At 44.0% G+C, this 12159-nt stretch overlaps 2 protein-coding genes across 2 annotated transcripts; both read right to left on the bottom strand.

The window, feature by feature from the left end:
• Window positions 1-223: 223 nt before the first annotated feature.
• LOC127781265 (GTP-binding protein ERG) lies at window positions 224-5014 on the bottom strand. Its single transcript, XM_052308200.1, has 9 exons — window positions 4429-5014; window positions 2966-3055; window positions 2277-2422; window positions 1995-2153; window positions 1847-1913; window positions 1626-1733; window positions 1395-1534; window positions 1090-1208; window positions 224-904 (listed from the first exon to the last, which is right to left on the bottom strand). Exons 1-8 carry the CDS (start codon window positions 4930-4932, stop codon window positions 1109-1111), a joined length of 1314 nt encoding a protein of 437 aa, XP_052164160.1. The 5' UTR covers window positions 4933-5014; the 3' UTR covers window positions 224-904; window positions 1090-1108.
• Window positions 5015-9554: 4540 nt separating this feature from the next.
• On the bottom strand, window positions 9555-12139 carry LOC127782764 (zinc transporter 4). Its single transcript, XM_052310035.1, has 3 exons — window positions 11376-12139; window positions 10700-10849; window positions 9555-9860 (listed from the first exon to the last, which is right to left on the bottom strand). The coding sequence occupies exons 1-3, from the start codon at window positions 12114-12116 to the stop codon at window positions 9555-9557; spliced, it is 1197 nt and encodes a 398-aa protein (XP_052165995.1). The 5' UTR covers window positions 12117-12139.
• Between the last annotated feature and the right edge of the window lie 20 nt (window positions 12140-12159).

Here is a 12159-nt window from a genome sequence, read left to right as displayed (position 1 = left end):
AGCTGTCACCTAGGATGAAAAATGATGTGGCAAGTTAATAAATGAGGAAAAGAAACCATGTCTTACATGAGACATGGTTTCTACACAACATCCAAGACATTATGTGAGAGCAGGTACAATAGCAGGCTAATAGCCAGCTCTAAACATATCTTAATGAGATAAACGATGAGAGAGAAGAGAAGCGGGCTGCAGATCTATAGCCAGCTGCAGCACGGACTCCAAGACACACTGTGTGTATGACAGGTGGGACCATATATTAATAGTATAGCAATCAACTATTGTATGAATTAACTATTTGATTGGCTATAGATGAATTGGAGCTAGTAGTGGGCTGTACTATTAGACTTGCTCTGAGATAAGTAGCATTAAATTTAAGTATAGAATAATAAAGTTTAAGGAAACTATGTCTAGTGTTTTGGGTTGGGAATGGCCTTAGAAATTCTGTGATTATCTTGAGGCAACATTCTGGAGAAGACAATGCTTATAATAGTATTTCTTTGTTAGTTGCTATTAGATTGCAATAGTGCATCATTCATCTTTAAGGATACAGGCTAAGACATAACTTATTTAAACAAAAAGAAAATAACGATATCATCAGTAGTCTAGTACAGATATACAACATATCCGGGTGTAGCTCACAACATTTGAGAAGCCATTTCCTTACAACCGAAACATTGCAAAAAAAAATTTACTAAGCAGTTCATCATCCAAAATCACTGCTCATCCTTCGAACGCTTGGGCATTTTTAGCCTCTTGATTCAGCGAAGGCGCTGTCAATTCAAAATAGTCATCGAACACGCCGTATCCAGGCACTGCCAGATTAATACTGTCGCATGAATGAGCATTCTGCATGCGCTGCATGCCTGCAGTTGAGTTCCCAAATTGGGAAAAGGTTGTCTATACACTGCATCACAAAATATAATGGTTTATTAAAAGTCAAGAAGAACACAAACTATCAGAATGGTCACAATCTAAGCTGTAGTTCAGTAACCATGTTACGATGAAAGATAGCTGGCAATTTTCAAATATTAGTTTTCTAGCCTTTCAAGCAACGCTAACATCTTAATAGCTGAAAACATGAGATTGTACCAAATGCAATGCAATCTGTTCATGCACTCCTCTTTTTAGCAACTCTAACTTGGAGGATCAGATGGACGTCTCGCTTGAATATGGACCTCAATTCTTCATTGGCTTCAATACCAATTCTCCTGAAATTGAGAATAACACATTTATAGTTTATCAATCATGCACAAGAATAACTGTCGGAATGAATTTGATTGGAGAAGTGAACTGCAAATGCACTCTATAAAAGGCACCTGGCCATCTGCCACAGTGACCAGTTTTTTTTATTTTAAGATGGTGGAGAGCAGTTTCTTCATAAGAGAATGTGTTACCCGATTTTGGAGCCATTTTTTCCAACAAGAATCTGTCGTTGGCTTTGCTTTGGTGCAATGAAGTGTTGTTCCACCCTAAGAGAACCGTCTTTTAGCTCCTTCCAGTCCATCAGACGATGGTCAATTACATAAGGAATTTCCTGCATACATTTATACAAACATACCTTAGCAGACAATTCCATCAGAATCAAATAGTATCAATTACACAGTAGCAATATGTCCAAGAATTACTTGGTGAATGTGATCCAGCATCTTCTCCCGCACCACCTCCAATGAGATGGTTTTCATGACCTCTTCAGTCATTGTAGTTGGTTCCTCGTCCCATGGTCTTCTCACTGCCTACATAGCATAGACGTGATTTCAGTATTGATCATAAGAACCAAGTTCCACGTCACAGCACGCAATTGAATAATTTACAACGGTTAAAAACCGCTGGGTATAAACTAAAATACCTGTTCCATCAAGAACTGTACAAGGTCTTTGACCCCTTTGCCTTTTAGTCCAGATACCATGAAGTACCTAACAATCCATGAAATTGTTTTATGAGGCAGATGAAATGGTAGGAAGGCAATGCAAGTACTCCTGCAGACTAAGGGGAACCTTTCATATGCAGGAAGATCTTCAAATTCCTTTGAAACTTTAAGCAAGTCTTTTTTGTCTTCCACGAGGTCAACCTTATTCATGCATAATATACGCTTCTGATTTGGGTTTACCTCAGCACCCAACCGTTTGATTAACTTGACGACTCGTGTGTCAGGGCTGTACAAACGAAGAAATTGATTAGAGGTGTGCTTATCATGGTCTCATAAGAACTGCATTTCAATGATTGACAGACAATACTGAAGAAAGGAAGGATAAAAATAAATATTTGCCAAGGCTTACGTTTTAAGATGCCTGTTGACATCAAACATGACTATTAACAAATCATAAAGGTTAATTGAGCTCCAGGCACTCTCTACACGAACAGTCACATCCCTATGAGGTAATCCATGGTGGCCTAACATGAGCCCTGGGGTATCAAAAAAGCACTGCAGTGCAGATAATATTATCAGTGAAAACAACTAAAAGTTAAAGAAAAGTTTGTAGACGACACCCATAGACATCCATTTTTGTAGCAGCTCCTTAACTACGAGTCATGCATTTGACAATGTTTACAGACAAAACCAATCAGCACAGTTTTTTAATACAAAGTCCATTACTTTGAGTTAGATATCTATGAAATAGATACAATCAGGCCATGGGGCACAAATGTGCTTGCAATGACTGATTTGAACATATCTCTTAATGTAATCAGCAATGGTAGAAATAAATCACAATGTACTCTGTTTTATGATATGTAATATATTCATCATCTTTACTCCTTTAAACATTTCTTGTGGTGGTCTCAGCGCCACCACCCACTGACATTTGGGCCCCACATATCTAGTTGTCCATAATTCAATATTTGCAAATGAAATACAGACAAGCATTGTTAGACAGGATTTTTAGAAATCCATAATGGTACCATCAAAAATTGAAAACATGAATTCACTTCATACTAGCACGAGCAGATATTGGGTAACAGAACATACTATTTGAGTTTTCCCTTTTGTCAGCACGCCCAAAATTTCATGAGTTGTAGTATTTGTCTTGCGGGACACTGCAGCCACTTTTGTTCCAACCTGTAGCAAAAATATAAATATGGAACATTAGGCTCCACTACAACCAGTTCTTTTTTTTTTGTTAAGAAATGGCAGGCTTGCCATTTGATTTAGTTAATGAGAGGAAAGGTTCCAAAATTACAAGGAAAAGGACCAGGGCCTAAACAAAAAGCACAGTTTACATTTGTCGTCTTTGCTACTATTAACTATTTAGTCTCTACAATGATGCTTAGCCAGAAGCACATAACAGCCATCTGGTAAGTCTACCCGCTTACTAAACTATACTTAACACAAAGAAGCCACTACATCAACAGAATTCCAAAAAAAGAATTCCAATCAGACCGAGAAAATGGTATACTTATTGATGTTTAGGTATTGTAGTAATAAAAACCCAAATCTGCAATTGGGCAACTGCACGCTTCCGTTAAACTTTTCATACAGAACAGGATACTACCATTGAGGCAACGATTTGCAACAACTCATGGCCATGCCCTTCTAAAATAATTCAACATCAAACTAGAGGAACACCGGTAGCCTCAGGGAACAGAATCAAAATTCCTTATTATTTAAGCCTTACTGGAAACAGTCTCTATAAAATGGTTCGGGTTATATTAACTGCCTCGCTAATCTTAACCTCGGCAGGTTAGCTTACCCAGTTTTTATTGTATCTGACAACATATCTGGTTGACCTAAACTACAGCTTGATTAGATCAGGAGCATTTGTATTTGTAGTAGAGAAAGAGAGAGCTCAGGATGGTCGCTCCTATTCTCTGTTGATTAGTCTAAACCTAAGTTTAACGAAGTTAGAATTTTTCACCCGGATAAATTAACCAAATATCCAAGGTTGCAGGGATCAGTGAGAGAATGTGGGATTGATAGGAATGTCCAGAAATTAATTAGCACCACTAATTTACAAAAACAACACAACTTCTGTAAGCATTTTAGCAAAAAACCATGACATTCTCTTGCAAGGACGAAAACTATATAATACAAACACAAACTAGGTAATGGCATGTTTCAAACTATATGCACGTCGTAATGGAACTAGCCCAAATAAGTGAATTGTAATGGTATTTTTTAAAACCGTCAAATTTATAATGGCATGTATCCAGTTAAACCTACAAAGAAATATAGATTGTACAAAGTACCTGTAATTTTGTGATAAACGGAGACACTAAATCTGCAGTTTTATGAAACAAACTCTTAAATCTGTAGTTTTGTGATAAATTGTGCAAAATACATGTAGTTTTGTGAAATTTACTCATAAAGTGTCAAAACACACAACTGCACTTCAAACTCCTAATGCTCTCCTCTAAGAAATGTTACAACGAGCTAAACCAAACCATTTCCATGTCACACGATTTTTTTTTCTTTCAATGCGTGAACACACGTACCATGGTGTTTGTGAGCGAGGACTTGCCGGCGTTGGGGGCGCCGACGATGCCGACGGACAGCGACATCTGGTCCTCCTCCCTGACCTCGCCGGGGCCCAAGTCGTCGTCGGGCGGCTCGAGCGCGGCCTCGAGCAGGGCCAGCGCCACCTCCCGCGACCGCTCCTCCTCCACCGCATCGTCCACCCCACCCCTCTCCTTCCCGAACAGCGCCTCGTCGGCGCGCGCGCGGAGGGAGGGGTCGAACCGGAGCTTCCGGAGCGCGGAGACCGGGTTGCGCGCCTGCTGCGGCGGCGGCGGCGGCGTCGGCCCCGAGGGCGGCAGCGCGAACTCCGAGCTGTCGAAGTCGGCGTCCGGGGCGGCGGCGGAGTCGGAGTCCGACGAGGAGGCGGCGGCGGAGGCGGAGGAAGAGGAGGCCGAGGCGGTGGAGAGGACGCGGAGCGGCGTCGGGATGGGGCTGAGGGTTTGGGTGCGGAGCGGGCGGAGGGCCCCGACGAAGCGGCGCATGGCGGCGACCAGCTGCGGCCGGCGGCGGCGGCGGCGGCGGAGGGTTTAAGGCGGGGGGGTATTTTGGGGAGAGAAATGCGGAGAGGGAGGAAGCGAGGAGGTTTCCAGGCGTGTGAAAGGGGGAGGAGGCCTTTTTGGGCCGTCCGGCCCTCCAAGTTGGCCCGGTTGGTCTGTTGACTAGTATGGGCCCATGAATGGTTGCCTCTACATGTACTAGTAGCTTGTTAGTTTTCAAGAACACAAAAGGCACACCCTATTTCGTGGATGTGACTCCTTTGTAATAACGAACAAATTTGACATATATTTTTGGATGGATAAATTGAAGTCATTTATATGAAAATCATACAAATTATTGTGTTCCATATCTGGAGTTGTCATGTATATTTGTCGACAAATTTTCTCCTAGAAATTTGAACTCCTAGAAATTTAACAGATGTAATTATAGTACAAGCGTGATGTAATTATACTGTAATTTACATATAACTTGTATGTAACTTTCAAAAATCTCTAACTAAGATGCTATTTCGGTGAAATGGAGGTCGTGGGAACGAATCATCTCACATATGTGCGCGAAATGACTTTTTTCCTTCACTTGCACAAATCTTGAAACAATTTAATGGTTCAAAATTATGTGCAAGTTACATTGTAGTTACATTCAAGTTACAGTGTAATTACACTACGATTATACTATAATTACATCTGTCAAATTTTTAGAAGAAAATTTGTCGACAAATATATAGCAAAATTGTTTAGTCCCAACAAAATTATATCAGTTTTAGATTTGGAGCCCTGCCAAAAACCTCCTAAATGTCCATAAGTTAGTATCCGTGTTCACCAATTGTAGGAGTACACTGTGAAAAAACCGCGTGAACGATTTTTCCTTGTATCTTTCAGTAGATCATGTTCATGCACCGCCGAGGATACCTATGCGTGTGTGGTAGTGTGTGTGCGTTTCCGCATCCTCCTCTACAAGAGAGGAAAAGAAAACAGAGAAGCATCCTGTTCTGTCCTGCAACCCATTGGACGGTGCAGGGCCGCAGGGGCCTCATGTCATGGTTGCGTTCTCCTCATGCTTTCGTTCTCTGCATCTTTGCCTTTTGATCTCAGCATGGTCCAGTTTAATCCCTTTTGCATATATTCTCTGCCAGTTAAACAATTCTGCAGGGAAGAACAACGCGGCAAATCAAAAGAATGTTTCTGTTACTTCAGCATTGTTCTGTTTAAAACAGAGAATCAAATCAAACCATATATTCAGTGGCAACAGTTTAAACTATCAGTGTCAGGTTTCAGAGGTTTCTGGAATAAAATTCAGGTTTCAGGTGAGCCACACAAGCGGTATATATTTCTGAAACAAATTGCAGATTTCATCAGGAATAAGAAGCTACAGTTTTGCATTTCTGAAAGACTAGAGAAAAAGGAGACAACGCTGGGGATTATTTGATTCTTCACTGAACAAGTGAACAAACTTCACAGAGCTCTTGTCATACAAAAAGGATTTACCCTAGCTGAGAATCTGTACATTGACATTGACTCCAAAAGGAGGTCATCATTTTTATACAAAGCTTTTGGACTTGAAGAGAAAATCTGTTCAAGGACCACTACCTCGACTAACCCATTTGATTCTTGTTCACTTCATTTGGTGCTATACTGGTGGAAGCACACCATTTGCCCAAGAATCAGATTTGTCCTGAACTTTTGACTTGTGTACTCATGTCAGTAAACTCTAAACTTTCGGTCGTATTCAGGCCATCTTTTTCTCCAATTCTTTTTTTTTTACATGAAAGAGAGAGCTTTATTAATGATTAAAAGAGGGGTTACATTCCTGGTTTAGCAGGTCCAGGATTCTTGCAAGAGCACACAATCTCCATTCCATACAAGATCTTGAACTCATAGCCATATTAGCAAGTAAATGAGCAACCCTATTAGCCTCTCTCTTTATGTTGTGCACATGCACAGATTGGAAGCATTGCATTGCATTCCTAGCTTCATCTGTCGTCGCCGCCCACGACGATCTGACGGGAGTCCTCTCCTTCAACGCCTTTGCAACCTTAGCATTGTTAGTTTCCATAATTAGGGGCATATGTATCCATTCCATCGCCGTTTTGAGGCCCTCCAAGCAGGCCAACGCCTCTGCTTGCACAGCCGAATTGCAGCGATGCAGAGTTTTGTGCGCAGCCAGCAGTACGAGCCCCCGACAATCTCTGACGATAATCTCTGCACTTGACAATCCTGATTCCTCCAAAAAAGCAGCATCCACATTCATTTTTGCAAAACCTTCTGGTGGACATTCCCATTTGCAGGTCTGTTTTTCCTTAATCTATTCTTCTCCCCTTCTGTCAGCAAACATCTTTCCCTTTCCTTTCGTATCATCAGAGGTTTGCCAGACTGGTAACAGTGTGTTCTCACAATTGACAAGGAACAAAGCTGAATCATATACTTTGGCTGCTCCCACCCCGTGAATCGAATCATTCCGCAGGAACCAAGCTCTCCACAACAAATACATAACATGAGCTTTGTCATTGCTGTTTAAAGATTCTAACAGCACCAGCAACCAGTCTGGCCCAGACATAACAAACTCCTTCTCATCCGGCAATGACCAAAATTTCCTCAAGGTATCTCTCAGAGCTTTTGATTTGGTGCATTCCACAGTTGCATGAAAACCACTCTCTTCCACTTGGCCACATATGAGACATGTGCCTCTTACCTCTATCTGCCTTTTTCTCTTATTCTCCCAGGTAGGTAGTCTATTTTGAGCAAGTTTCCATGCAAACACTTTCACCTTCGGCTGGACATCTGCCTTCCATATGTTCTGCCATAACTTCCTCTCTCCATCCGTAGAAGTGCTAGAAGAGCTTGACACAACATTGTTCATAGTCCAAGCTAGCTTATAAGCACTCCTCACCGAAAATAACCCTGTTTTTTCAAAGTGCCAAGCAGGGTAGTCGGTTGTTTCATTCGCTGGTATCCTGGTTTTTAGAATTTCCAAAGCATCATCCTCCTTCATCACTAACCTGATTAATGGCTCATTCCACTCCTTTGTTCCTGGAATCATAAGCTCACGTACATATGTGAGCCTATTCCAGGTTTTCTTTTTCAGGGGTTCAAGCCTGTTGCCATGCGCTATCCAGTGATGTCGCCAGATTTTGGTTATCTGTCCATCTCCTATCCTCCAAATTAATCCCATCTTTAGCAGATCCAGACCATGTACAATCCCTTTCCAAGATGGGGAGGACACCTGGGGAAACGAAGTATCAGTTAACATACCATTTGGATAGTACTTAGCTTTTAAAACACGTGCACATAGGCTCTCCGGGACAGTAAGCAGCCTCCATGCCTGTCTAGCAAGCAAAGCCTGGTTAAAGCAATTCATATCCCTGAAGCCAAGTCCCCCATGGGATTTTGGACTTGTCAGTTTGTCCCAACTTATCCAGTGAACTTTCCTCTCATCACTGGAGTGACCCCACCAGAAATTTCTAACCATCTGAGCATAATCATCACAAAACTGCTGAGGTAATTTAAACACACCCATTGTATATGTCGGGAGAGCTTGTGCCACGCTTTTCACTAGCACCTCCTTTGCTGTAGCCGACATATGTTTTTCACTCCAACCTGTCATTCTCTTTGCTAATCTTTCTTTCATCGATTGGAATTTCTCTGATTTCATTCTTCCCTCAGGGGTCGGCAAACCCAAGTATTTTTCTTCAAATGTAGTGTGCACAATTTGCAAAGCCCGCCTAATTTCCTCCTGTCTTGCATCTTGACAAAAGGCACTAAACAGTAAGGAGCACTTTGTCGGATTTATAAGCTGTCCCGTACTTCTTTCGTACAGATTTAGTGCTTCCTTAATTCTCAACGCCTGCTCCACCTCTGCCTTGAAAAACAAGAGACTGTCATCAGCGAACAGTAGATGTGAGACCCCAGGTGCTCCTCGGCAGACTTTTAACGGTTGGATTAACCCATCCGTCTTGCACTTTTCTAGAATATTCGACAAACCATCAGCAATAAACAGAAAGAGGTAAGGACTAAGAGGATCTCCCTGTCTCAGCCCTCTGGATGGTTTGAAAGGTTCAAGTAGATTACCGTTGAAGCGCACACTATATCGAACAGAAGTCACACATGACATTATCCATTTCCTCCATTTCTCAGCAAAACCCAGCCGCAAAAGGACCCCCTCCAGGAAGTCCCAATCCACTCTGTCATACGCTTTGGACAGATCAAGTTTCAACGCACAAAAATTTTGACTTTCCCTATTACACTTCTGTATATAGTGGAAGCATTCAAAAGCAATTAGCGCGTTATCAGTGATCATGTGCCCTGGTACAAAAGCGCTTTGATTCTCTGAAATAAGGTCATGCAAGAGCGGCCTCAACCTATTCACCAGGCACTTTGCCACAACCTTATACACCACATTACACAGACTAATTGGTCTGTAGTCCTTCATTTCCTCTGGGTTGTTCTTCTTTGGTATCTTTTTCTCCAATTCTGGTTGATGGAGATTCTACAAAAGCTGGTTGCAGTAATGCTATGACAACATCAAACCCTGTCAGCTACAAACTAAGCTCAGGGTGTCTTTTTCAGAGACAATATTCAAAAATTTGCAGCTCTTGGTTGCTCTGAAGATCTCATGCCCATATGGCAAGCAGAGACATCATCCCAGCGCCGAGGAAGAGGGCGAGGTATACTGCCAGCTGAAGCTTTGTGTTTGTTTGAAGCTTGGGGTTGTTGAAATCTGCAGCGAGGAGATCAACCAGGGACATGTAGATCAGTATCCCTGCTGCAGCAGAGTTGAAGACTCCCTCGACGACAAGTGCGGTCGAGCTATGCTTGCTATAGCTGGATGAGATTGCGATCCCCAGTGCGATGCCCACCGGAGCAGTGAGGGAGAAGAAAGTCGCCATGATCACTGTTGCTTTCGCCTTAAAACTTGCCTGTGTAAGAAAATGTGACACAAAGTATGTCAAATTATTGTCTCATGCGAGAAACTTTAAAGTCTGTCCCTTTTTCATTTTTATGGAAAGTAACTTATGGTGGAATGGATTTTCACCTAATTGAATGAACTAAAGTAAACTGTTGAAATTGTGGTTCTTCTCAGACATAGTAATATCTGCGTGGATATTGATCAGCACTGGATAGTGGATACAGTATACTGATAACAATTGAAAATGGTTGAGAATCCTGGCCAGTGTTACATGACAAACCAGTCTCAACCCATTTCTGAAAACGCGGTATTTTTAGGTATATGCTAAATCTGAAATCCAGTTTTAAAAGCATCTGGGAAAACGGAAGGGCGAAAAATGACGCAGCAATTCCTGTTTGTGTATCCTGAAAAAAGAAATGGCATTGAGAAGCTGGGAGCTTGTTTTAGCTTGTCAGTTAGTGAAGGATTTCTGAACCATAGTGGAACGGAATCAATTATTGATGGTCCTACTTCAAGTTTGCTTTGTACAGTATAGACGTGTAGCTAGTGATAAGTTCTATCATTTGAGCTATAAATATCTCTGTCTATACTCTATATGTCGTTTTTCGCACGCTTTTGCTAATGGAGCATGCCCTTCTGTTTCTGTCATGAGCCCAGGTGCCTTTTACCTGATTTTCACGTGTAGATATTTTATCAATTTGCCATGTAACAATGTAGGTAAAGGTAAACAAGCGCACAGCTACAGTTTCAACCCTTCTATGTTGAATTGTCGATTATCTTATACCGTGATATGAATGTAATGTAAGATGTTCATGTTAATCGTGGCTGTAAAATGTAATTGTGATATACCTGAACAATGCAGCCACCAAGGCCAATGCCTTCAAAGAACTGGTGGAAGCTGAGGGCTCCGACGAGTGGCCTGATTGTCGACGGCCTCAGCGATGCGCCTAGCGAAACCCCGATGATCACCGAGTGCACCAGGATTCCCAGCTCCAGAACCTGCACAATCACAATTCGTTTGTCAGTTGTTCTTTGAAGAGTAGCACCAAAGCTTGGTTCATTCAGACATTACAACATTTGCAATGTTGGGTGCAGAATCTGCAAAGGGGGTTCAGTTGTGAGGCTGAGCAGAGAAGATTTATCCCCAATTGCAGAGTGGGCAGACACATCAGATGGTTACAATACAAAGGATTGATCTTCTTGTCAGTATTTGAATTATCTCTTATAAAAGAGAAAGAGACATGCCTTTCTCCATCAAAAATCAGCTAATTTGTGTAGTGTAGAATACCACTATGCATCTCTATCTATGTTCCCTTGTGATTGTTGCATAAAGGAGAGGGACATTTGAAATGGATGGTGGCAAAGTAAAGCAATTGGTAGTACACTAGTACCAGTCATCTTTATAAAGTATCCCAAATTGGAACTTTCATTTGAACCGCCCAAATTTTTTATTTTTGATTTTTACTGTATTTTGTTTTGTGATGTGCGTAACGAGATTGAGCTTGACGGTTGGTGATGAGCTCACCTGGGAGACAACCCTGTGCCGGATTGTTTCGGCGACGGAGGCATCCTCCGGCGAGGTGGCGGCCGCCGGCGCGCTGCCGTGGCTGTGGCCGTGGCCGTGGCCGTGCGAGTGCACGTGGCCATGGGCGTGGCCGTGCGTGGCGTGCGTGTGCACGTGGACGTGGCCGGCGTGCTCGGCGCCGCCCTCCTCGACCCCGGCGGCGCGCGCGGCGTCGGCGGGGTCGTCGACGGGGCGCGGCTTCTTGAAGTGGGACCGGCGGTAGTACCCGGCGGCGACGGAGTCGATCATCATGGTGGCCATGGCCGCGGCCATGGCGACGAGCCCGGCGAACGGGAACCCGCCTCCGCCGCCCCTGCCTCCGCCGCACGGCGAGGCGAGCGCGTCGAACGCGGCGGGGAGGATGTGCACCATGCCGGTGGCGAGGATGACGCCCGCCGCGAACGCCTTGACGGCGAAGAACACGTCGCCGTCGGGCCGGAGCGCGGCGAACGACCTCCCCAGCACGGGCACCAGCACCCCCGCCGCGCCCGCCGCCAGGATGGACGCGATGGCGACGAGCTTGAGCCGCAACGCCCCGCGCACGTCCTCCCCCGCCACCGCCACCGCCGCCGCATTACCGCACTCGCACCCCACCGCCGCCGTTGCAGCCGCCGCAGCCGCGCCCGGCGGCGCCACAGCCAGCATCAGCACGGCGCACAGGAGCAGCATGGCCCGCGGCGTGCTCTGCCTCATGGCGTCCATGGCGCGCGTGCGGGTGGCGTGTGGGGAGGAGGGGGAGGGAGGC

This window comes from Oryza glaberrima, chromosome 8 (assembly GCF_000147395.1).
Source record: "Oryza glaberrima chromosome 8, OglaRS2, whole genome shotgun sequence".
Taxonomy (NCBI): domain Eukaryota; kingdom Viridiplantae; phylum Streptophyta; class Magnoliopsida; order Poales; family Poaceae; genus Oryza; species Oryza glaberrima.
The sequence above is the reverse complement of the archived record's forward strand: the minus strand, read 5'-3'. Positions and strand labels throughout refer to the sequence as shown.